The 27,869-nt window shown below is 35.9% G+C and overlaps 1 protein-coding gene and 2 long non-coding RNA genes across 11 annotated transcripts in view; all 3 read right to left on the bottom strand.

Annotated features, from left to right (window-relative positions):
- The window catches only part of LOC139960716 (zinc transporter ZIP11-like), a 56,555-nt gene extending 29,089 nt beyond the window's left edge, over positions 1–27,466 (bottom strand). For both annotated transcript variants that reach the window (XR_011790589.1, XM_071959313.1), the window contains exon 1: positions 27,265–27,466. Coding sequence is in view for 1 of the 2 variants with exons in the window: in XM_071959313.1 (XP_071815414.1) it covers positions 27,265–27,372 (108 nt within the window). In the remaining variant the exon portion in view is untranslated. The remainder of the gene's footprint in view (positions 1–27,264) is intronic.
- LOC139960127 (uncharacterized) lies at positions 1,247–5,385 on the bottom strand. Of its 2 annotated transcripts, XR_011790374.1 has the most exons (3): positions 3,686–5,385; positions 2,651–3,621; positions 1,247–2,585 (listed from the first exon to the last, which is right to left on the bottom strand). It is a non-coding gene; the product is annotated as an uncharacterized lncRNA (long non-coding RNA). The 2 variants fall into 2 exon arrangements; XR_011790373.1 differs by having other exon boundaries at positions 1,247–3,621.
- LOC139960126 (uncharacterized) lies at positions 5,699–26,876 on the bottom strand. 7 transcript variants are annotated; one of them, XR_011790371.1, is made up of 6 exons: positions 24,057–26,870; positions 23,240–23,279; positions 22,776–22,998; positions 20,511–20,680; positions 7,065–7,161; positions 5,708–6,441 (listed from the first exon to the last, which is right to left on the bottom strand). It is a non-coding gene; the product is annotated as an uncharacterized lncRNA (long non-coding RNA). The 7 variants fall into 7 exon arrangements; XR_011790372.1 differs by having other exon boundaries at positions 5,709–6,441; positions 23,251–23,279; XR_011790368.1 differs by having other exon boundaries at positions 5,699–6,441; positions 22,776–23,279; positions 24,057–26,876.
- Positions 27,467–27,869: the final 403 nt, after the last annotated feature.

Raw genomic sequence — 27,869 nt, 5'->3', positions numbered from 1 at the left:
AGGCATTAGCCTCATACAAGACTGTAAACCTTCAACTTTCTACCAAGATTGGGGAGTGAGACATCCCCACTTGCCCCCTCTGAGATATCCTTGCTCATTGCGTACCTGAGGACAGTGGTGTCAAATCACACTGCGACATGAAATGCTTTGCATCAATAACAACATTTGCAAATTGCTACATTTACGGATGTCTTCTACCAAGAAATAATAGGAGGGGTACCCCATTTCACCTTACTTACATCAGCTACATTCACTGTGAACATGAAAAGGGCTTGGAGTACAATAAGCCATAGACTGACAAAAATAAAAGAAAGCTCAGCTGGTAAGCAGCGTCCTGGCCAATTGAAAACCTGCTTTCCAGTTTTCAAAGTATGTTCATCACTGATAAAGGACATTTTTAAATCAGTTTGATGCAAAAGCTCTCTCCTCAGACAAATAAAGTTGCCCCACCAAATTGATCAGAAAATGCTAGGGGGTATGAGTTTAAGATAGTTGGGAATTACCAGGGTTAGGTGTTTTCTGTGCCATTCTCTGTGTGGAAGTTCTCTGGCTGAAGTTCATGTCCAGGGGCTGGGGTTGTCTAACATCAGTTATCACTTTCTGTTCTTCAAGGAAACTGCACAGTACACAGAGCCTTTAACTATTTTCTTTAGGATGTATTTTCATACAATTTCTTCATTCATACAAGGCCTTTTACTACACTTAACACAATTTGACGTACAAAAAATTTATGTGCCAAGTGAGAAACATTGCTTTTTACATGAAAAAAGTGTGGCTCATTATGAAATGTAATTATTAACACAGCATAATGGAAACAGAATGGATCAGTAAATACCATTGTGCAAATCAGGATATGCAAGTTAAATTTTTAACAAACTGGGAAGTGTGGATAAACAAAGCTCCTTTATTTTGTGATGTTTTCTTCAATTCAATGAAAATGATAGTTGTTCGTCTACCATGGTTGAAATCAAAACCAGAGTCATGAAGAAAACCAGAGATACTACAAATGAATACACAATATAGATGTGACAGGAACAAATTGGTCTTCTCCATTGATTCCACAAACATTCGAATTAATAATAAGATTAGTCAATTTAGTTGCTGCATTTTGTGTAATTTTTTGGTGTAAAGGTATAGATGAAAATCAATGCAACAATGTTTGGGTGTTTGAACTTGACTTCATCTGAGAAACTAACTTTACAAAGAAACATTTAATAATTACATAAAAAGGAAGTTTTTGGACACATTTTGCAAAATGCAAGTTATATATTTGATACATCATGCACATATAATATTACTCATATTGTAGCTGGTACGGTCAAAACATCATTACTTATACTTAAGTGTATACACCTCTTTATTTGTGTTCAGTAACTGGTACCATTAAAACATCATTACTTATATTTTACTGTATACACCTCTTTATTTGTGTGCAATAACTGGTACCATCAAAACATCATTACTTATCATTTACTGTATACACCTCTTTATTTGTGTGCAGTAGCTGGTACCATCAAAACATCATTACTTATATTTTACTGTATACACCCCTTTATTTGTGTGCAGTAGCTGGTACCATCAAAACATCATTACTTATATTTTACTGTATACACCTCTTTAATTGTGTGCAGTAACTGGTACCATCAAAACATCATTACTTATATTTTACTGTATACACCCCTTTATTTGTGTGCAGTAGCTGGTACCATTAAAACATCATTACTTATATTTTACTCTATACACCTCTTTATTTGTGTGCAATCACTGGTAACATCAAAACATCATTACTTATATTTTACTGTATACACCTCTTTATTTGTGTGCATTAACTGGTACCATCAAAACATCATTACATATATTTTACTTTATACACCCCTTTATTTGTGTGCAGTAGCTTGTACCATCAAAACATCATTACGTATATTTTACTGTATACACCTCTTTAATTGTGTGCAGTAACTGGTACCATCAAAACATCATTACTTATATTTTACTGTATACACCCCTTTATTTGTGTGCAGTAGCTGGTACCATCAAAACATCATTACATATATTTTACTGTATACACCTCTTTATTTGTGTGCGGTAGATGGTACCATCAAAACATCATTACTTATATTTTAATGTATACACCCCTTATTTGTGTGCAGTAGCTGGTACTATCAAAACATCATTACGTATATTTTACTGTATACACCTCTTTATTTGTGTGCAGTTACTGGTACCATCAATACATCATTACATATATTTTACTTTATACACCTCTTTATTTGTGTGCGGTAGATGGTACCATCAAAACATCATTACTTATATTTTAATGTATACACCCCTTATTTTTGTGCAGTAGCTGGTACCATCAAAACATCATTACGTATATTTTACTGTATACACCTCTTTATTTGTGTGCAGTTACTGGTACCATCAATACATCATTACATATATTTTACTGTATACACCTCTTTATTTGTGTGCGGTAGATGGTACCATCAATACATCATTACTTATATTTTAATGTATACACCCCTTATTTGTGTGCAGTAGCTGGTACCATCAAAACATCATTACGTATATTTTACTGTATACACCTCTTTATTTGTGTGCAGTTACTGGTACCATCAATACATCATTACATATATTTTACTGTATACACCTCTTTATTTGTGTGCGGTAGATGGTACCATCAAAACATCATTACTTATATTTTAATGTATACACCCCTTATTTGTGTGCAGTAGCTGGTACCATCAAAACATCATTACTTATATTTTACTCTATACACCTCTTTATTTGTGTGCAATCACTGGTAACATCAAAACATCATTACTTATATTTTATTGTATACACCTCTTTATTTGTGTGCATTAACTGGTACCATCAAAACATCATTACTTAAATTTTACTTTATACACCCCTTTATTTGTGTGCAGTAGCTTGTACCATCAAAACATCATTACGTATATTTTACTGTATACACCTCTTTAATTGTGTGCAGTAACTGGTACCATCAAAACATCATTACTTATATTTTACTGTATACACCTCTTTATTTGTGTGCAGTAGCTGGTACCATCAAAACATCATTACATATATTTTACTGTATACACCTCTTTATTTGTGTGCGGTAGATGGTACCATCAAAACATCATTACTTATATTTTAATGTATACACCCCTTATTTGTGTGCAGTAGCTGGTACCATCAAAACATCATTACGTATATTTTACTGTATACACCTCTTTATTTGTGTGCAGTTACTGGTACCATCAATACATCATTACATATATTTTACTGTATACACCTCTTTATTTGTGTGCGGTAGATGGTACCATCAAAACATCATTACTTATATTTTAATGTATACACCCCTTATTTGTGTGCAGTAGCTGGTACCATCAAAACATCATTACGTATATTTTACTGTATACACCTCTTTATTTGTGTGCAGTTACTGGTACCATCAATACATCATTACATATATTTTACTGTATACACCTCTTTATTTGTGTGCGGTAGATGGTACCATCAAAACATCATTACTTATATTTTAATGTATACACCCCTTATTTGTGTGCAGTAGCTGGTACCATCAAAACATCATTACGTATATTTTACTGTATACACCTCTTTATTTGTGTGCATTACTGGTACCATCAAAACATCATTACATATATTTTACTGTATACACCTCTTTATTTGTGTGCGGTAGATGGTACCATCAAAACATCATTACTTATATTTTAATGTATACACCCCTTATTTGTGTGCAGTAGCTGGTACCATCAAAACATCATTACTTATATTTTACTCTATACTCCTCTTTATTTGTGTGCAATCACTGGTAACATCAAAACATCATTACTTATATTTTATTGTATACACCTCTTTATTTGTGTGCATTAACTGGTACCATCAAAACATCATTACTTAAATTTTACTGTATACACCCCTTTATTTGTGTGCAGTAGCTTGTACCATCAAAACATCATTACGTATATTTTACTGTATACACCTCTTTAATTGTGTGCAGTTACTGGTACCATCAAAACATCATTACATATATTTCACTGTATCCACCCCTTTATTTGTGTGCAGTCACTGGTAACATCAAAACATCATTACTTATATTTTACTTTATACACCCCTTTATTTGTGTGCAGCAACTGGTACCATCAAAACATCATTACTTATATTTTACTGTATACACCTCTTTATTTGTGTGCAGTAGCTCGTACCATCAAAACATCATTACATATATTTTACTGTATACACCTCTTTATTTGTGTGCAATCACTGGTAACATCAAAACATCATTACTTATATTTTACTGTATACACCCCTTATTTGTGTGCAGTAGCTGGTACCATCAAAACATCATTACGTATATTTTACTGTATACACCTCTTTATTTGTGTGCAGTTACTGGTACCATTAATACATCATTACTTATATTTTACTGTATACACCCCTTTATTTGTGTGCAGTAGCTGGTACCATCAAAACATCATTACTTATATTTTACTCTATACACCTCTTTATTTGTGTGCAATCACTGGTAACATCAAAACATCATTACTTATATTTTATTGTATACACCTCTTTATTTGTGTGCATTAACTGGTACCATCAAAACATCATTACTTAAATTTTACTTAATACACCCCTTTATTTGTGTGCAGTAGCTTGTACCATCAAAACATCATTACGTATATTTTACTGTATACACCTCTTAAATTGTGTGCAGTAACTGGTACCATCAAAACATCATTACTTATATTTTACTGTATACACCCCTTTATTTGTGTGCAGTAGCTGGTACCATCAAAACATCATTAAGTATATTTTACTGTATACACCTCTTTATTTGTGTGCGGTAGATGGTACCATCAATACATCATTACTTATATTTTACTGTATACACCCCTTTATTTGTGTGCAGTAGCTGGTACCATCAAAACATCATTACTTATATTTTACTCTATACACCTCTTTATTTGTGTGCAATCACTGGTAACATCAAAACATCATTACTTATATTTTATTGTATACACCTCTTTATTTGTGTGCATTAACTGGTACCATCAAAACATCATTACTTATATTTTACTCTATACACCTCTTTATTTGTGTGCAATCACTGGTAACATCAAAACATCATTACTTATATTTTACTGTATACACCTCTTTATTTGTGTGCAGTTACTGGTACCATCAATACATCATTACGTATATTTTACTGTATACACCTCTTTAATTGTGTGCAGTAACTGGTAACATCAAAACATCATTACTTATATTTCACTGTATCCACCCCTTTATTTGTGTGCAGTCACTGGTAACATCAAAACATCATTACTTATATTTTACTTTATACACCCCTTTATTTGTGTGCAGTAGCTGGTACCATCAAAACATCATTACTTATATTTTACTGTATACACCTCTTTATTTGTGTGCAGTTACTGGTACCATCAATACATCATTACTTATATTTTACTCTATACAACCCTTTATTTGTGTGCAGTAGCTGATACCATCAAAACATCATTACTTATATTTTACTGTATCCACCCCTTTATTTGTGTGCAGTAACTGGTACCATCAAAACATCATTACTTATATTTTACTGTATACACCTCTTTATTTGTGTGCAGTAGCTGATACCATCAAAACATCATTACTTATATTTTACTGTATACAACCCTCTATTTGTGTGCAGTAGCTGATACCATCAAAACATCATTACTTATATTTTACTGTATACACCTCTTTATTTGTGTGCAGTTACTGGTCCCATCAATACATCATTACGTATATTTTACTGTATACAACCCTTTATTTGTGTGCAGTAGCTGATGCCATCAAAACATCATTACGTATATTTTACTGTATACACCTCTATTTGTGTGCAATAACTGGTACCATCAAAACATCATTACTTATATTTTACTGTATCCACCCCTTTATTTGTGTGCAGTCACTGGTAACATCAAAACATCATTACATATATTTTACTGTATACACCTCTTTATTTGTGTGCAGTAACTGGTACCATCAAAGTATCATTACTTATATTTTACTTTATACACCCCTTTATTTGTGTGCAGTAGCTTGTACCATCAAAACATCATTACTTATATTTTACTGTATCCACCCCTTTATTTGTGTGCAGTAACTGGTACCATCAAAACATCATTACTTAAATTTTACTGTATCCACCCCTTTATTTGTGTGCAGTCACTGGTAACATCAAAACATCATTACTTAAATTTTACTGTATACACCTCTTTATTTGGCCACTTTACTTTTTATGCCATTCCTCTTCCCTGTCTCTGGCCCCCAGTTGGGCTTTTCGAACTTCATTCATTTCTTTGTTATGGAATGCTTCCCAATCATACTTTAAATCTGGGTGACTTTCAAGGAAAGCCAGTACTTCTTTCCGACCTGAAAATGCAACAAAAATAGTAAATGCATCTAGTTAGATTACTGCACATTTGTTAAAACTGATGAAACGACACATAGTTTGATGTGAAAGATTTGGTGTTATTATATACAAAACAAACAATTCAAAAGATTTGTCTGGTAGCCCTTGAAAGTGAGCTTAAAAAACGATAAATAATTTTCTAAATGTGTTCTCAAAGTATGAGAATGCTAATATTACATTTTGACAGAGAAACAATTTTTAATCATTTAGGATGGATATTTCAAATATACTTTAAAAAGTTGCAAACGTGACCTCATCTTAGCAAATGCAGATTGCGACATAACCCACGCTGCAGTTGCTACAGTAGTCAAAACAAAAACTGTGTTTGAGTACAGATTAATTTCTTCCCTAATTTCTGGTGAAATTTCTTTTAAATTAGATCTTTTTAATATATCGTTAAGCCATCATGTATGTTTTGTGATCTTTATGTAACACAAGATAACTTTGAACAGCAGACTCTTTGTTCTGTACATTGCGCTGTTCAGCTGCAATGCGAAGAACGTTGCATGTAGGCTACTGTAAATCTGATGATAGCAGATAAGTAACAATTGGAAAAGTTCCCTGAGTTGCAGTATAATCTTACCTGGCAATTTCATTTCTGCCTTTCTCTTGTAAAATTTTTTAAAGTGTTGTTAGACTGCGGATGTGTCCCTTCCACTCCACTTGTAATATTTGCCAACCTTTACAGGAAAAGAGAAAAAGAACACTTGACTGTAAGCACACTTTAAATGTAGAGAGTAATGAGGCAATGGTATCAGTACTTCATTACTCTCTACATTTAATGTGTGCCAGTATATAAAATTGGGTAAAGAAACTGGACATAAATAGCCTATTGACTGTAATGATGACTAGCAATCAATATTTTCAACAACTCTGGCATTATCCAAACCCCCTTATGACTAACACAGAACATTGCCAGACCCAGGAGGAACATAAAAAACAATATTTATTTCTAGAACTGATATAGTATGAACTACATTTAAGTTAATTGATGATGTCACCTTATACTTCACACCTATACAACATGTTTACCATTATCTTACTCACTACATTAAAAGGCTTCTTTGGAAATAACACTTTATTTCTACGGACTACCCCTGATGTTAAGGCTAAATTTATGGGAAACATATCTGCAAAGATTAACACTTTCAACATAACAAAGTGGAATTAAAATCATAGATCTGGATGATAGAGAGAGTCAGCAGTTGCTGAAAACAACGTTTGATGGAAATGTTCATGATATCACGTCATTTCAGCCGGCCATAAAAGAGTCTTGGTAACTTTCATGAACAATATTATAACAAGGTCATGAACATGCATACATTTCTAGCCATATATTGGAGCTATGCTAAGCAGGAATAACCAGAATGAAAACATTTTATGGTTCATTGCTGCTGTTCATTAGTTCCATTCATAGGGAAATTTCTAAGAAAGCCCTAGCTATATCAACAACAGCAATTCATGCACACAGAGTTTTGTTACCAAAGTAATTCTAAGCCCTGCCCTCTCATAAATTTGTATCATATCAATTGCAACTTACAACATGTGTATAGACTATCTGCCAATATCATCATACCAAGTTTGACGAAATTCCGACTAATAGTAGCCAAGTTATTGCAATTTGGAGTTTTTCACATTTGACCCCATTACCTCATTAATATTCATGAAATGAGCAGCAAAATCAATAGGGTTATCCTACTCACTATGATCCACCCACCAACTAAGTATGGTAATGATCGGTCATCTCCTTGTTGAGTTATCTGGACAAACTTTTCAAACCGAAATATTGCTAAGCCCGCCCCCTCATAAATATGCATGATATCACTTGCACCACACATCAGTGTGTAAAGACTATCTACCAATACCATCATACCAAGTTTGACGAAATTCCGACTAATAGTAGCCAAGTTATTGCAATTTGGAGTTTTTCACATTTGACCCCATTACCTCATTAATATTCATGATATGAGCACCAAATCAATAGGGTTAATCTACTCACTATGGGCCACCCACTAAGTATGGTAATGATCGGTCATCCCCTTGTTGAGTTATCGTGCATACAAACTTTTGATACCAACATATTGCTAAGCCCTCCCCCTCATAAATATGCATCATTCCTGCAACACACATCATTGTTTAAAGACTATCTACCAATATGATAGTCCTACATGTCTAGTATATTATTATATAATTTCTGGAACCCTATGTCACTTCGCTGCCAATCAGCGCTTCATCGAATCAAGCGAATGCTAAACGAGCAAAATTTGAAGTTTGTACCACATATCTGAAACTTTCTCCTGCATTACCCAGCTTCTATGATGTGGAGATTATTCCAGCAGTTACAGCATAGCAGTTAGTGATATTACACTCCCCCATGGTAGAATTACTCCAACTTCATTCACGCTTCATGGGGGGGCCTTGTTTTTTTTTACCCCCAAAAAATGATGCGAATGGGGTAAAAAAAAAACAAGTACTTTCCGGCTCCAATGTACTCTCTATTTTGCCCGAATGAATAAATTTTTCCATAATGTTGATTTTAGAGGTTAGGCAAATAGTTTTCATGTCTGTCATGTGTCAAAAATGTTAAATAATTGGGCAGAAGTAACTGAAATTGGCTCAACTCTAATGTTTCTACTATATTACACCACATTTGTGTAGCATCATATACACACTGTACAGTATGAATATGGCTGAGCATGACATATGACACGAGCCATCCATAATTACGAATTAAGACAATTTCACAATTTTTTTCCTTTTTCATGTAAAGGTAGTAGCTCATACTTAGATGTAATTATATGCAAACATGATTTTAAGATACATTCATGAAGAAAATAGCTGTTTTCTAGCATTGTTTTTTTTTACCCCGGCACTGTTTTTTTTTACCCCGAATTAAGCAAATTTTGGGGGTAAAAAAAAACAACATTTTTCGCAAAAAACGACACTTTCCATTTACAAAATAGTTATTTTTGTTAGATTCTCTTTAAGAGAATCCCACTCCACACACTTGAACATTGGAACCGAAACAATACCTCTTACTCATCAATTTTTAGAGGAAACTTTAGGTAAATTGTTTTTTTTTTACCCCACTTGACTATAATTATTCTTCAATTTTCATTTGGTCACAATTAAAAAAATTATTCAGTGGCAAAAATAATTATTAACTAAAATGAAACTTACATGTATTTTCATCATAGGATAAGGGATATGAAGCAGAACTTTGGTGTTTCTTTAAAATATTGTTAAGACATCCATGATAAATAAAAGCAAGAGCACCAATGGTGCATAAACTAATACTAAGTAATGTGATATTTATTTAGAGGAGATTGCATTTGCAAGGTCAATGTAGAAAGGTGGGTGGTGGGGGGGGGCGTAAACTTTCAGACTATGCACAACAATATACAGCAAATTAATACTGTAACCGAGTCTGCAAAAAGAGATATTTGTGGAAAAAAGCTTTAACAATCTTAAAGTGGTAAAATGTACTTAAATACTTTCAACAGTTTTTCTTAAATTTTTAACTTTCATTTTGATTGGAAACTTATTTTTATTAAACATTTTCACTGCAATGTTTATGCTCCTCTCTATAAGCAATATAAATTCACATTACTGAAAAGGAAATGAACTCAGATCAGGTCAACAAAATGTAACTGAATACTGTGGTTTGTGCTGTGGACCGGCAATAATGACCCACTTACCAATTAAAGGCTCAGTTCTGATCAGTGTCAACTCAACTAGTATTAAAGGCATGTAATGTGATATGATTACCAGGCAGACAATTGGCAAACACCATGGCCTTGTTCACATATTCAGATTACAATCACATGTAAACAGTGAGAGGAATAATCAATCAACTTAACTGATTCCCTCTCATGCACACTAATGTGTATTTGACACAGGCTGTGGTATCAGGGAGTTGTTCCATAACAACTCCCTGGTGGTATATGGCTGTACTATGACTATGTACCTATCAGTTGAAAGAGGGACTCAGTGACATCCCCCTCACCCCTGGAATGGTGCATTAAATGTGCATCATGTCCAAAGATTTATGTGACTAAGGCTTCCGTCAAAGTGGACATTTGGTGCACCATTACAACTACAATAAGTGTGTCAAGGTGCATCAATGTGCCACAAAGAATCTTTCACGGGCAGCAAATGGTCAGTCAATTAATGTAAATTTGATGTGGGTCAACGACATGCATCAATGTATCAAATTTACTATGCAAGGATGTGTCAAATGTCCAGCTTAATTTTAAATATTGAGGCACCTATCCAGTGGGTCCGAGGGTGCATCATACAATTGATAGGTCCATTATATAAACCTACACCTGAAAAAATTCTAAATGCATTAACTTATGGTGACAAATGTACAGGTACCCCCAAATAGATCCTGTCCAAATGAAAATTTCTGAACATGCTAAATAGGCCATTAACCTATGATAATTTTGACCAACCGTCACCATCAACCATTTTTAACTTGAGAAGGGAAGCATATTTTGTATGTTGACAAAAACCCCTGATAATTATCGACTCCTAACTGACCTGTGACCTCAACTTTCTTGAATACCACTGATGCTACCTTACTTGATAATCATTGTACAAGTTTCTTCGTTTATCCACCAAGGACTAAGCAACATATATGTATTTTTTTACAGGTGGATGAATAGTCACATAGGATAGAGCTGCAACATGGCTATAGCTCAAACTAGTATGAGCTAAAAACTAGCCAATCGAAACTTGTGCCATCCATGCATTATTCTCACATATTACTGTGTTGCTAGAAACTCCCAGACTGCTTAAATACCTACTGTACATATGTGTAGGTGTACACGAGAGTGTGTACCTCATGTGCAGTCAATGTGCTCTGTTTATAAACACCGCAACTGTCTCAATAGCTGGGTTGAAGGTTTCTAATTTTAACTGTTTTTTATTAGCTTCATACTTTTGTTTTGTTAGTTAATTTTGATTTGTGTAAAAAAACATGATTACAAAAAACAGAAATGGAAGCAATGCAAGTTTTCCGTTTCAGTTGGTAGGTTCCAGTATTTCCATTCGTTTGATGGACGCAATCATGGGAAATGGGTTCCTCTAAAAATCCAATAGTTAGTAAGACGGTTCCCAAACAACTGCCCCCTGGACGATTCCCACCCGGACGATTCCCACCCGGACAATTCCCACCCGGACAATTGCAAAGCCCGACAATTGCCCCTTGGACAATTCCCACTCCGGACAATTCCCACCCGGACAATTGCAAAGCCCGACAATTGCCCCTTGGACAATCCCCACTCCGGACAATTCCCACCCATGACAATTTTCCCCGGACAATTCCCCTCCACGGAAATTTCCACTAAGACCCCCCAGTAGGGCAATCATTACATTTCATAACATTTTGGACCCCCCCCCCATGGAAATTCCTGCACATGCCCCTGAAAATCAATCACAAGTCAATCAAAAGTTAAAAAGTTACATTTGGTAGGGATGAGTTGTATATAACTTAATATCACCACAAAAATTTGCCCCCTTCGTGAACGTTTACAGCATCTTTTTCAGTGGCCATATGCTTGCATCCACATGTGTAAGTTTTCGACAGAACTAGCATATTGAGCGTTTATGCTGTGTTAGATTTTGTGCAATTTGAATGCATAGTTGATGGCTAGACCAGAGAAACGTTCGCACTCTTCTCGTGCACTAGCTAGGTTGATACTCTCATAGTAGAGCGGGAGCCCAGAGGGTTTGGTTAGCTGGGAAGGTAACCAATTGCCTGGTACATCAAATTGTTCACAGTGCATTCCTGTATATGAAACCAGACGACTGGCAAACCGGCTATGTTGGGTGTGGCTGGGAGAGCAACTTTAAGGTCACCTATTAGCTAACCTAGATCAGCTTTCGTGGTAACCACATCAAAGTAAGTACAATGTGTCAGGTATGGCCCCAAGAGCAACAAATGGCCATTGCCAGTAATTATTGGTGGTGGGGTACACCTGCCAGTGATCAATAATTGACCCCTCACGGCTGACCTAGGTCAGCTCATGAGGTAACCACTTGAAACCTACTGGAAAATGTTGGTTAGGACTTCAGATACAAGGGATGGGCATTGCCAGTAGTTTTTATTGGTGGCTTACTCCTGCCAGTAGACCCCCAAAATGCCCATCCCCCATTGACCTAGATGAGCTCATGATGTAACAAGTTGAAAACTTACTGGAAAATGATAGGTATCACTCATATGTTAGGGATGGGCATTTCCTGTAATTTATATTGGGGGGGGGGTCCCCCTGCCAGTAGACCCACAAAATGACCATCCCCTCATTGACCTAGGTCAGCTCATGAGGTAACCAGTTGAAACCTACTGGAAAACGATAGGTATCACTTCATATGCAAAGGATGGGCATTTCCAGTAATTTATATTAGTGGGGTACCCCTGCCAGTAGACCCTCAAAATGCCCATCCCTTCTAGACCAGGTCAGCTCATGAGGTAACCAGTTGAAAACTACTTGAAACTGATTGGCACGACTCTATATGTAAGTGATGGGCATTTCCAGTAATTTCTACTAGTGGGGTACCCCTGCCAGTAGACCCCCAAAATGCCCATCCCCTCATTGACCTAGGTGAGCTCATGATTTAACCAGTTGAAACCTACTGGAAATGATAGGTTATACTTCATATGTAAGGAGGGGCATTTCAGTTACAAGAGATATCACAACTTTTGACTAAGCAGCCATTGTGTTATTCAAATTTATTAAAACGTGATCTTCAGTGTTTTGTAGTTGTGTGAGCAGAAAACTACCGTATTTTATTTTCTCAATGAGTAAGAATCAGCCCAAAATCTGTAATAGCTGTGTACACACACAATGCTACACACTCATCACTCATAATGGCATTGAGCTATGTGTGCTTCTGGAAGTCACAGTAACTATAAAATCACATCACAAGGCCATTAACCTTGAAACAGGGCAGCATACTCCTGCAGTGTTAGGTGTTAGAGCTGAAAACTCACCAGTTACATGCAACTACTTAGCTATGTAGCCTATGAACCCAGCTATGTAGACATTGTCCATGTACAAGACAAAGTACCAGTATTGAGCTGTAGTACTTGAATCTAGGATTCTGGGGACTTTTCTAATTTTTATTACTCTTAACTGGTTTTCATATCCCGTTTTATAAATATGTACATTCATGTATTTATACTGGGTTTTCATAAATTTGAAACTTGGATGAAAGAAGACAATTAGGCCAGGAAATATGGTCATGAAAGCAGTGGTTATAATCCAAATTCCTTAAACTGTTTTATAACCACCTTAGAGGAAATTTACTGGGACATTCAGTCATTGTGTTCATTTAGATGAGAACAATTTGGAAATAAAAGGCCTCAAGGAAGTACTTTCTGAAGCTTCTAGCAATTACAGCATGCTATAATTTTGTGCCAATACAGAAGTTTCTTTTAATGAGCTTCATGGAAGATGTGTCTTTTTTTTCATTTTGTAAATCCTTTTGAGAGTGTTAGAACCTCTGGCAAGTTTTGTAGTTGTTACAAAAAGGATTTGATTGAAGGGGAGGGGGGGGGGTTGGGGAATAAGGTCCTTTTAACAATGCACAATCCTCTTGGCTAATACACGTACAGTACACCTTATAATAATACTTGTCCAGTCTAAGTAAATCTTAGTAGCTGGAAGACAAAGCTTGAATATTCAGGGAATATTTTTCTTTTCTTCTCTGTGATTTTAAAACTGGGTCTAGAATTGGTTTACTTTTGAAAATTTGAATGGAAAATGGTCTCACACACATTGAACCAATTTCTATTAAATTAAACATAATATTCACTATTCACATTTTGTATACAGCATGTATTGTCCACAATCTTTTAACTTCTTGCATATTTGGAGTGTGAAAGAGTGGGACATTGCCAACCAGTTCTCATTTCGCCAGATATCCTGCTTTGATACAAAATTAATTAACCACAACTCTGCAACATGACAGAGGATGACAAAATAAAGACAACCTCTCACAGAAATTGTCAACATCTACTGTACTAACATCATAATTTTCCGGACAGTGGGCATGCTGGTCACCTTGTGACAATAATTTAAACAATATTGCAACTGTTAAGAAATAATGAAGTTTTTACTATCAAATTCATGAACAGGAAAATTGCACCATTTAATGACATTTTAGGAGCTCTACAAGATTTCAAATCAAAATTGATATTTGAGATCTGTCCAATTATGAAAATTTTAATTTTATTCCCTATCTTCGATATGGGTGACAACGTCCCAGGGTGATTTTCTCCCAACTACTAGTATATAATAATGCTTAAGTGAGTCATTTAGTATGTGAGATGTGATGTGGATGTACAGTAAGTGAGATGAGGGAAATATATAAATCGGCTACCATCAGTCAACCAGAGGTGTCGATATTAATGGTATTTTTGTGAAGGTGAACACCTCAACAATCAACTCTGGCTTCTTGTTCTACATAAATGAAATAATCTTGTTTGCTTTGGGGCATATGACTTCACCTTGCATGATGGGAGATAAAGCGTATCAGAGATTTTAGGGCTTAGTTCCATTGCCACTAATCAACATACAAATAGATTAAATTTAAAGAAATGTAAACCATAGGGCAACTAAAAAATGTGTGGAAGGAATTTCTTCCTACTTCGTAACCTTGAATGGATATAACATCTTCTTCCCCAAATTCACACATAACCCTTTATGCTCTCCTGTTCACAAATTCGAAAAATGAAGTAATCTTAATGCGGGAACAACTGTAAAATTTGGTCTTAACTTGTCATTTTCTTGTTACAAAGTGAGAATTTGCAAAAAGCAGTGATCATGTGATACAAATTGATTTGTGACATTATCATAATAAATGGCATCTTGCAGTGATACAGTATGAGTGATACAGTATGAGCCTAGTTTATTGTATTGCACTGCACTTTGACAATGTTTACTTTGACCCATCAGTGCTATACTCCACTGAACTGGGTACCTGAATATGCATGTGAAAAGAGACAAAGGGTTGGATGGGCATGTTATGTTGGTTTATGACCAGGATTCAAGGTTATGTGTGCTACCTTTCACACTCTGTGCATGTATGTTGTCTAGGTTCCTTCAAATAAGGGATCCAAAATTGAAAAAAGACAAGGATAATCCCTTTTTTGCAGTATATATACCTGTTAGATAAAGGGTATCTAAAAATACACCAATTTTTTGCTGTACCAGGGCCCATCCAGGCAGCAGCCAATAATGGTCCTGTGGCCCACATATGATTCATTTATATGGAAAGAGAGCAGGATGATTCTCTAAGTGAATTACAAATTGGTAAATGTTTCATATACATACACAGGTACACACACCAGGCGCAGATCCAGGGGATGCCCAACCAGGCTGATTGAGTCCCCTAATTCTGTGTGTGCATAATTGTAAATTATTGTACATTGGATTTTTTTGATGGGTGGGGTAGAAGGGCTCCTCTTTTACAATTTTCTGTGAGATAAACCCCAGAAATCCCCCTCCCCCCTTCAATGTAGACAAGCTGTCAGTGCTCTCATGTGATGTCCTAAAATGATCCCCCTCTTTCATAAACCCTGGATCCACCACTGCAGCACGTTATTACTATAGGTTGCCAGCGTTGTTTGCCAGGAATTTAAAGGGTGTGAAGACTCGCGCACAAAAAAACGTCTAATGCCGGTTATCTGACCTAGTTTCGAATGAGGTATAACAGAAGTGTTAGACACCACCATCGATCACAGAAAATACACACACACAGCTTGCTACCATTGGTAATTATACACTAGTGTACAGTCAGTACATACAGCTGCGGTCAATAACCACAGCACAGTGTACATGCAATACAGCGATGGACATCTCAGGTCCAGCTAAAGATAACAACGTATCAGGTTTCATTACTGTACTGTCTGCATTTTGTAGCGACACGAACAAAACGTCACTTGCAAGCAACGGAAAGTTAACTTTCTCAGATGGCTGCACGCGGTTTGGGGCGAGTCTCGATCCATGCCTTTAAAATGAATTAAAGCAATAATCAGGCATTAAGCCCTGAGAATTACCCTTCTTATATGCATACAGTATGTGACTGACTTTTACTGCAAAGAGACTGCATAACACATGCACTCAAGGTATTGAATGATATATATGGTTGTAATCTGCACTTCAAATTGTCTGTTTACATGTAACTCACCCCCCTCCCACCCACATCCTCTACCCGACCCTATATCAGAATAGAAAATGAATGTGAACCAGTGCATATACATGTACAGTGTGTTCTATATGTGTGTACATGTTTAGTACAGGTTAAACTAATTTAAATATATTAAAATATAACAGGTTAAACTGCTTAAACATTCAGTTTATACACCCCCCTCCCACCCACATCCTCTACCCGACCCTATATCAGAATAGAAAATGAATGTGAACCAGTGCATATACATGTACAGTGTGTTCTATATGTGTGTACAGGTACATGTTTAGTACAGGTTAAACTAATATATATTTAAATATAACAGGTTAAACTGCTTAAACATTCAGTTTATACTATAAGTCTTTTAATTTAGTGAATTATATATAGCAGAAGCAGACACTACATTGCAAGTAATATATTAATATGACATTGAAATATGCACAGTATTGAATTGAATGACCAGTACATACATGTACAGTATGTACTGTACATGATTGCATGCAAACAGTGGGACTATGTATTTATTGTGCTTGGTGTAAAATAACACTACATACTGAACATGTATACATAGTACACACTGTACATATAGTGTGTACTATATGTATAGTGTGTACTATATGTACTACATATGTACACTGGTTCAACTTCATTTTAAGTTATAAAAGACTTTTAACTTAGTGAATTATAGCAGAAGCAGACACTACATTGCAAGTATATAATATATTAATATGACATTGAAATATGCACAGTATTGAATTGAATCACCATTACATACATGTTTTTTTTTTTGTCTTTTTTTGTCATTACGTATATATAATATGATAATTCTTTAAATAGTATCATGTTATCTTATGTAACGTAGTTTATTTGTGTGTGCAATTCATTTTTTTTTTCTTTTCTTATATTGTTGGGGGGGGGGCGGCGGGTCTGCCTCTAAAGAGCCTCGGCTTTCTCAGACCTCCTCCACTTGTCACATACATTTTGTTCTATTATTGTGTAATACCTTTTGAATGTGGAAACAAATAAATGAAATGAAATGTACAGTGTGTAGTACTGCACATGATTGTGGACAGTGGGACTGTGTTTTTAATTAGTGCTTGGTGTAAAATAACACTGTACTGAACACACATATAAAGTACACACTGTGCATGTATGCACTGGTACACATTCATTTTCTATTCTGATATAGGGTTGGGTAGAAGATGTGAGTGGAAGGGGGGGGGGGGGTTGGGTTATGCATGCATACAGACAATTTGAAGCAGAAGATTACCATACCAAATAATTCAGTATACCTTGAATGCATGTGCTATGCAGTCTCTTTGCAGTAAAAGTCAGTAATATACTGTATACAAATCTGCATAATGCACTAGGGGAGGGTGTTTGGGGGGGGGGGTGTTGGGGGAGGGAGTCAAAGACAGAACACTTTTAATAAATACATTTCAATAGATTCTAATGATGTTTAACATGGTCTCCTTGAATGAAGATACAATGTTACTAGTGCTATTTCCCCTTGTATGCATGTTTCTGTAGGGCTGATGTTACTCTCATATACGCCACTTTAAGCTGCTCATCAGAGCATTAATAATAACTAATACAAAAGATGTTTTAGCCCGTTCTTTGCATCATAACTATACACATCTTACTAATTTTGTATTAAAAACCAAAAATAAACCTTTTAACTGTGACCGAATTTGACCTTGAAATACCCAAAATATTGGTAAAATGTGATATTTGAGGTTTGCATAATTAGTTCACGCCCATCTTTGGAGAAATATCGAAGACACTTCCTCTTCACACCAAACTGCTATTGTCTGTTATACCAAAAATTTCTAATTAACTTGCAAGAGCCAGCTCGAACAGGAACTTTCTGACCATGCATCGCAACAGAGTTTTTCCAGCTTCCTCTACGTGATAAACTTACATTTACTCTATACAGTAAACTGTACTTTGTTACTTTGCATTTTACTTTCTACAGTACACAGCAGTATTGAATAAATAGGAAAGCTCATGAGAAAAGATTACCTCTAGACGCAGCCTAGGATTTTAAAGTACATCACTTGGCAGTAGGTAGACGCTACGACATATGACTTTAAAGGAGCATTTTGCGTCCTTTTCTATGATTTTTTTCAACCTCACTGACTCCACTATGCCATAACTACATACATAATTAGCTTATCTACCTAAATCTTACTTCAAATGGTGGCATAAAAGTCGAAAAATTTGCAACAATTTGGCTAATTTAACTAAATTTAACTAAACCTGCATCTCTGATTGGTTGAATTCAAACTAGTGGGTTTGGGGAACTGAATGCGATTAATTTTGTATGTCAAATGCTCGCCAACTAACGTTGTTGGTAGGGAAAAACTTGGCTAATATCTTAGTTTGCTGTTTTGTGATTTGATGTATGTAAAAAACTTGATGGACATGTTAAAAGAGTAGAAAATGGCGACCAAACGCAAAATGCTCATGAATAAATATACTATTCACTGATTGGTGGAATTCAAAGTAGTGGATTTGGAGATTGAAAACTTTGTTGAGGACACTTCTACTCGTTATCGCCATAAATCGTTAATTACTCGCTAATTAATGCTCTTGGCAGGGTGAAACTTGGATGGTATCTTAGTTTGCTGTTTTATGATTGATACATGTAAAAAAATCGATGCACATGTTAAAAAGGTGGAAAAAAGCGACCCAGCGTAAAAATGCTGCTTTAAGGGGAAATGCAAATACCCCTTGAGGAGAAATACAGTGTGGTAAAATTTCCTGGAAACTGTTTACTGGTTATGTGCAGTGTAAAATGGGGATGAGGGGACGATGGGAATAAACCATTGTCACTCTGTCACTCTCAGGTACAGTATAGGTGCTGTATATTACTGGAACATCAGCAAAGTTACTGCCTAATTGGGTATAAAGCGCCAAGATTACTGTTTGCAGTATATTCACTTCAACTATAGGTCTGGAACTTATTTGTGTTCAGTTGCAAAGTTGTTCAAAAAAGACATTGCATGAAATGATCAGACTGACCACTTAGACAGTGTACCACAATAAGGCAATGTATATCGGCCACCCTCAGGAAAATTATTTTTGGGCTTATTTCCAGGTATCATCACTGATTTTATTACTAGGACAGTTTTAAGAATACAATTTAAAGTACAGATGATATGAAAATCAGGACGATTGAAGGAGAATTGACCTATCTTAGAAAAATGAAGTAGAAATGGTGAGATTTTGCCCGGATAGCCATTTCAAAGGAGCGGGACCACTGCTCTAAACTTTCACCCCTTGCAGCTCAAAATCTTGACATTAAAGGTATGGGATTAACAAGTGCCATGATAGGCCAAGTCATCAGCTATGAGGAAATGGGTAGGAATGCCATAAAGGACATATCTTCTATGCTCTAGGGGCCCTCTAAGGAAGACAAGTTTAGTGTGTTAGTCAATGGAGAAGAATAAAATGTTGTGGTACGCTTATAAGAAATGTGATTTCTCTCAGTTTAGCCCCAAAAAAGCAAATTATAGGCTAACATGGTCAGGCTACTGTAGCCGTTGATATTTCAGGTGAAATGTTTCATGATTTCATGCTTGAGTGATTTTGAGGGGGGAAATTCTTATTTAGCTAAAAAAATGGATTTTCAGGGTTGAGATCATATAACTCACTTTTGGCTGAGCTTTTGTCTCACATAGCAACTTGCATTTTGTAATGTTTGACATTATTTTAAAGAATGGTGAAGATGATGCTACTCCAAGTCTCCAACATATTTCAGTAGGCTTAAATTCAAGATTGCATTACCATAGTTGAAGGACTATGGAAAGGAAGTTTCATGAAATTTACTTACCAACGGTAATTCAAAAGTAACACAGTTGAACAACTATAGATGATGTTTGGGCAGTACAAATTAGCAAATTATACTTGGAATTTCATTGTTCCAGAGTTGATACAGTTCAGATTCAGCCCTGCCGTGTCAGTGTTGTTGTTGAAGAGCATGATTTCTGCCATAATTTACACCTGTAGGTAAGCAATGTTATAACAATGAACTAGAACTAAAGTATGCCCGGGACAACACAGACTTCTGCTGTTTACTAGCAATTGGGATGCTATAGTCCCAGGTATAGCCAGCATAGTGCTCCTACCATGTGTCATTGTCAGTCTGGGTATCATTTTGACTTCTCTGTATTAAAATACATTGTGTTGGGCTATACTTATCTGTAACTTACAGTAGTTGTCAAAAATGTATGGCAGAATCATCAATATACAGTAGGTCTATATAATTGGCTGGTTTACAGTATTCATAGAACAAATTCTGACTTGTGAGTCCTTAATTGAGACACAAGTATATAAAAAATCTGCAAGGTACAGTACAACTAAACACCTCAATTTGCATGGTTCAGATGCATAAATAAAATATATACTGGCTTCTCCCAAAATGTGCCCTGACATGGGCATGGCCTGGCTTAATCCAGCTGTTAGTGTTAGTTGGTGATGTACTTTGCTTCTTCTCGGTAAACACCAACCCCCTTTTACTTATTTGCAGATCATGGGAAAGGTGTAGAATTGAACAAATATGCATTAAATGTAAATGTAACAGGAAAATGTGGTATAGCAGTCCTTGACTAGTCAATTGTGAGGCTAGTTTTAACCTTATTTAACACAAGGCAGTGTTTAGAGGGCGCCCTCTATAATGAAATCTCAATAAATAAACACCTAAAAACACCTACTTTACAATCTCAATTGCTTTCTGCCAGTTGTAAACTTTTATCCTGCAGTTCAGTTATCTCCTTGAAGAATTTATACTCTTTAAATCCCAAATAAGATCAAATTTATATTTAGTGTTTCTTTTGCTCTATGCCAGGTCTGGGACCCCCCTCCCAGCCCGATTATCATCTCCTTAGAAAGGACTCGCAGAACCTGGAGACAGGTTTGTGCATAGTAAAGGACTTTTGAAGTACAAAATAATCAACAGAAGGAATTTTCCAGAGAATGTAAGAAACAGATGGATTGAAAGCACAGCAACGAGGCTAGAGCAGAAATCCATTTCAAGCTCAAATTTGACCCAGCTGAGCTCTTAAAAAGTTGATATTGGGGATTAAACAGAAAAATAATTACAGATACTTTAATGCTTTGTAGTTTAGTTTACCTCAGGAGAAGAAGAAAAATTTCACGAGGCTTAAGGTAGCATACTACAATTAGGTAATGTACAACCGCCAAAAAAATGCCTAAAATGAGCCACCGAACTTGTTGTTTTTGGCTAATTTCCAGCTATCATTTTCGATTTTGTAAGTTAGGATGTTTATGAGTACTTACAAGTTAAAGTACAGATGATATGAAAATCAGGACGATTGAAGGAGATTTGACCTAGTTTAGAAAAATGAAGGAAAAATGTACAGTACTCTCTACCCACTACTTTTTCAAGTTATTAGTATTTTGACTTACTGTGTTGTGTGTTAGGGTGGCAGCTGTGCGAATATACTTCTTGAAATGTTTAAAAAGGTGTATAAATTGTGATAAGGATTCACCTGCTAGCTGAACTTTACTAAGTGTTTAATACTGTGTGTCCAACTCAAACTTCATTGGCTTAAATGAAGATCACCCCTTGTACACAGTCATCTCTCTGAGCAAGTTATTGCCATAGTGGAAGTATGCAATTAAAACTTCATACAACGTACCTTTTTTCACACACACATTTTAATACCTCAGTTACATTCAGGAGTATTGGTTCTCTTGTTCATTTGTAATCTGCTATAGGTCAACTTCTTTTGCTGGTTTACTTTTGAGATCAAACATATTCTATTGTTTGATTTTTAGTACTTATGCTTTATCTTCTCCTAATGTTACCACCCTTTAGTGTAATTGCCAGCTAAAATTGCCCATATTCGCTGGTTATTACATTTCTCTCATTCTGGACCATATGGATTTATCTCATCCTCTCTTGGGATACTAAGCTTGCACTCAACTTTTACAGCTAGAACTCCAGGTTTCAACACTTCCAGGAAACATACCTTCATCGCGGCTCTGATGACCTTGGATGACTTTGACCTAGTTTCTAATATTTTAATAAAATCTGATAGATTAGTGGATGGGATGGGCTTTTTACAGTACTTACTTGGTTTGGTAGTGTCCATTGTAATTGCTTGATCCCATAGTCATACAGGGCTCCTCCTTTCTTCCAATTGATTATCAATGCAAACAGGTCTACATAGCTTTGCTTCTCCTTTGCTATGATAACTTTCATCTTGGTCTTTTGACAATTTTGGCATTTTCCACTTCCATGGTTCACCAACAGTTCCAAAGATGGCCCACCACTTGACTATTCAGTTGCATCCATGCTATTAAAAAAAGATTTGCAAAGCCAGAAAGTCAATTGATTTAGTGATTTCTTGCCAATATGATAAGCAACTGTGGATACTATATTCATCTACATTTAGTATTGCTGATCAGAATGTGTAATTTAGTTTAATGGGCTTGCAGCAATGATTGATGTACATGCAAATACAAAGAAAGCTGGAGTTCAAACAAATTCCCACTTCTTCAGTGATGAGAGTGAGACTTAATTATAAAGGTTCTCACCTATAACTAACCTCTAATTGACTTCAAGTGACCCTTGACTCTATGGAAAACAATGGGATCATCTATTCAGCATACTATAGGTTCCCCTAAGTTACATTCATACCTTCAGATATTGTACTATAGAGGTTTTCCAACCATGATCTGTTGACCTAAACTGACATCATGACTTGCATTAAACACGACTGCGATTATCTTCTTACTAATTGCTACCAAAAAGTTTGAAGCTCAAAACTTTTCACTCATGGAATGTCATGTTTACAGACTTTGACCTAAGTTGACCCAATTTAACTTTGACCTTGATGTAAAATAATAGAGACCATCAAACATGATATATCTTTGAAAACTAACTTCCAAAAAATTTAGTTACAACTATTAAATAATACAAGTAATATGACTAAACTTCCAAATTAAACTAACATTAATTGTGAACAAACTACAATGTACTCATAGTCTCACATGTAATACCTGTGCAACACGATTCAGTCTCCCAATTAACTGAAAACAACAAGAATAATCCCTGCACTGCATTACACATGTACACACACATCAAACATAAATTTACTAACTGCAGATTATCCCAGGGCTACTTTAATCTATCCTTTTAACAATTTGCTTAAAATACAGACTACTCACTACCAATAAACATGGCTGATTGTTACACAACTATGGAAAATGTGGCCCAAAACGAAATCAATTTTTCAATTCATGCTGTTTTGGCATCTTTAATGTCTCGTGAACCCATTCCCATTACTTATTTTCCAAATCACACATAAATTTGCCATTTATATGAAGGAGTATTGAATTGATACAAACTCACCTTTCATAATTCTTCATTCCTCGACTGTACTCCTCATCGGGCCTTGCACTACCCTCAATTAAACGATGGCTAAGCCCTGTACGTACTGCAGCATAAGCAATATACCTCCTGCTTTATGGCTGTGGCGAACGTTGTTATTGACACAAGTGTAGCCATTGCCTATGAGACTGTGTACACAGGTTCTACGGTATGACAACAACCCCTATTGCGGGATGTCGGAGTAACTGCATTCGGCGATTATGGCAATGTTTTAAAACTGCTGGTAATTTGGTGGTATTTGTGTTGGATGCTGTACCATATCTTCAAACTACACCAGGTAAAGTTACACAGAAATGAACAAATAACTTGATGCACGGCAAAGTCCAGGATGGTTAGATATTAAACGGTTGTTCCTGCTGCTAGAAGTAGTGGAACTGAGCTGCCTCCAGCAAGCATATATGCTACTGGGTGCATGTCAGTTAGATGACAACAATTGAAAGTGGAAGCTTGATGTGACATCAGTTCTAATTTGCATATATATGGGGGTCTAAAGTTCAACACAAATACACTACACTTCCTACTGCCATCAGTCTTGCTTATAAATGCAACACTGATATAATCATGACCCACTTCGACTCACCCCTGATCCAGGGATTCACAACACAGTCACGCTGATAACTGACATCTTAGGTAAAGCATGGAGCTATAAAGCTCCATGGGTAAAGTGAGGCATATGGGATTCAAATGATCCACATTTAACTCTCCATGTTTAGGGTACAATCATTCCATTGATAGGTGCATAGCTTGGGCCTACAGGCAAATGAAACGTACACCCGTCTGTAATTAATTGTTTGTTCTGCTTATATAGTTGTGAAGCATATTCTAGTTTGTTATTGTTATTATGATGTCACCCATGGCTCGCGCATTGTTGGATTGCGCTGTGGTGAGGCGGGATTAAAATCACGCGCTATTGGAAGTGTATGTTCTGTACATTTTGAGTTGATCAGTACTTTGATTAAATTAGATGTTATCAGTGTAAGCTAAGGCCCGGCTTTCCGTTCCCGAACTACCTAAAATAAGCCTTACATAGTCACTAAATCAATACAGGATTCTTGGCATAGTATGGGAAAATTTGAGTTCATCAGTACCTTGAGTAAATTAGAGCGTACAAAATGATAGTAGAGCACATAGGAGACAAATGATTCGAACGTAGACAAATATATATATCTTTTCAAAATCCCTTCATATATCTAATTTTGCATCCCTCAAGAAATGTAAAGATGCATCAAAACATGGAAGTAATTCGTTATTTGATGAAGACAACCAAAGAAAACATTATCCTTTCAATTATGCAATTATTGCACTGTACCATGCTATTCAAGTAAAGGTATGTGATTGAATCAACACATCTGTTCATTGCAATGTGTTTGTCATGCTAATACAGTTCCATTAATGCTGGCCTATTTCACACTTTTTTGGCAGAATTCGGATTTGCAAAAGTTTGATGAATACACAGCAAGGTCAACCTTTCTTGATTTATCCCGCACTTTTCACTGAAAATGATTCTAATTAGGTGATTGACCCACGGCACCAGCACGCTACATTGTCACAAAACAGATCAAAAGAGAAACCATATCCTTCGAACGTAATCCTATCCCTAACCCTATGCTCAAGAAATGGGCGATCACAACACACTGGGCCTATACCTATTAGATAACGTTAGACCCAGCTGGTTCTGCGAAAAAAATATGCACCAAGAGACTATTGTTGCTAATATGATACAACATCCTTTTTGTCATTATTTTTTTGCGCGTGCAACATAATATAAACATGACCCACACGTACATTGACTCATTCCTGTTAAAATGGCTCACCCCACGGTCACACTGATGTCTGAAATTTTTATTTCCAAAGACCGATGGCATATGAAAACTTTGTCCTGAGTTCAGGGGAAAATCATTCGATCGACAAATGCATTACAGAAGTCACATTAAGTCCACATGGTTTGTCTGACCAATATCCAGTAAGAACTGAGAACATCGGCGATTGTGTCACAGAGCGATTAAAGAAATCAAACGTAACATCTGTGGTTTTGATTTTTAGTTTGTTTTAGTAAATAATCTTCGAGTAATCGTTTAAATTTAAACTTACGGGCCCATTGTCACTATCGCCAAATTCAATTACCAGCGATCCATCAACAACGAACATTTCGTCGTCGCTACAACACTTAGACCAGAGTTGTTGTATACAGTATGATATAAATAATGTATGATGTACGGTACCTTTCCTCCAATCCTGTACACGAAAAGTAAAAGTGCATACTGCGCATGTGCACAAAGATTTAAGTGCATACTGCGCATGTGCACAAAGATACATGTTTTGACTGTTGAAAATAGGTCAGCCGAAAATGGTATATGGGGGTTTTCTGTTTCAGGGCAGGTAAAATCAATCGATCCGACTATTGGAGATGTTTAGCATGTTATTATGTACTGCATGTCAAGAGATAATGAAAATATTTATATAAAAATCAAGAAATATCACCAAAAAACCACGTTTCCCCCTACCGTTCATTTTTTTTCATAGCTGATATTTTTCTTGTTTTATAACAAAGCAAAAAAGTACCTGTTAGGGACTTTGAAAATCTTTCAAATTTCATGAATATGCAGTACATCGACTCCTCTTCACAACCTGATACTTTTTTTGAGTGTCGGATCACGTTATATTGGTAAAACTGACGTTCAAAACGTTAGGGGGAAATGTTTTTTTCCCCTTAACGGCACTTTCTCCCTACCGTACATTTTTTTGCCACATATTTCTCCTTATTCCGCAATTAGGTTTATATATATATATATATATATATATATATATATATGTATATATATATATATATATATATATATATATATGTATATATATATATATATACAGATATAGATATACATATATAGATATATGTATAAACATGCTATTCCATTGCGTTGCAACGTGAGTTTCACGTGTGAGTTTCACGCACACATTGAGTTCTTTTCACTGTGGCTATCATCAGGCAACATAGCTCTGCACCATTTGTACTGAGCACTGAAGTTCATATATGTAAATATAAAAAGTAGGGCGAAATGACCACTATAAAGTTTTACAGTACTTTCCTGAAACAAGACTGTCGTTTCATCATAGCGTGGACTAGTTTCGCGACATTACCAGCTGTTGATTGAAGAGTGGTAAAGCTTACCTGACCGCTCTTAAAAACGAATACCAGAGCTGCACCGGCGGCTGTAAGTCCCCATGTAAATAGGGTCCCCAACAGGGCTTGCGTCACGGAACTGTACCCGGCTAACATTGGTGGACAAAACAGCAAAATTAACGTTCAGAAATCAGTACGTTTGACGATCCACGACGGACAATTTGCACAAAGGCTAACAGATAGATAGTGACGTATACACCGTGTCACACAACGAACGTCAGTCAACTGCGTTGGAATCGCCGGTTTAGGGAAATCCCCAACACGTGGAACGCGAAAGGGGTATCAAAGCGACTAATCTTGTTTTTGACACATATTAGGTACATATAGAGAGTTTTTAATGAACTATTTGTTACCTTCAATTAGTTCAATACTTTAGAATTCAATTGGCTATATGCTTATTCAAAAAGTTTTTTTTTATTGGATATTAAGTTCAAAGAAAGGATCGTGGTAAAAACAACTCCAATTCGTAATAAAGAACCTCAGAGTTAGTAAATATGTTAGTATGTCTGTTCCTATGCCACTTAATTGTATGTGTTCATATTTTCACGCAGGATTTAACTGTATTGTTAAAGGTGTTTCCTAATTAAAAACTC

This window comes from Apostichopus japonicus, chromosome 19 (genome assembly GCF_037975245.1).
Source record: "Apostichopus japonicus isolate 1M-3 chromosome 19, ASM3797524v1, whole genome shotgun sequence".
In the NCBI taxonomy this organism is placed as follows: Eukaryota; Metazoa; Echinodermata; class Holothuroidea; order Aspidochirotida; family Stichopodidae; genus Apostichopus; species Apostichopus japonicus.
The sequence above is the reverse complement of the archived record's forward strand: the minus strand, read 5'-3'. Positions and strand labels throughout refer to the sequence as shown.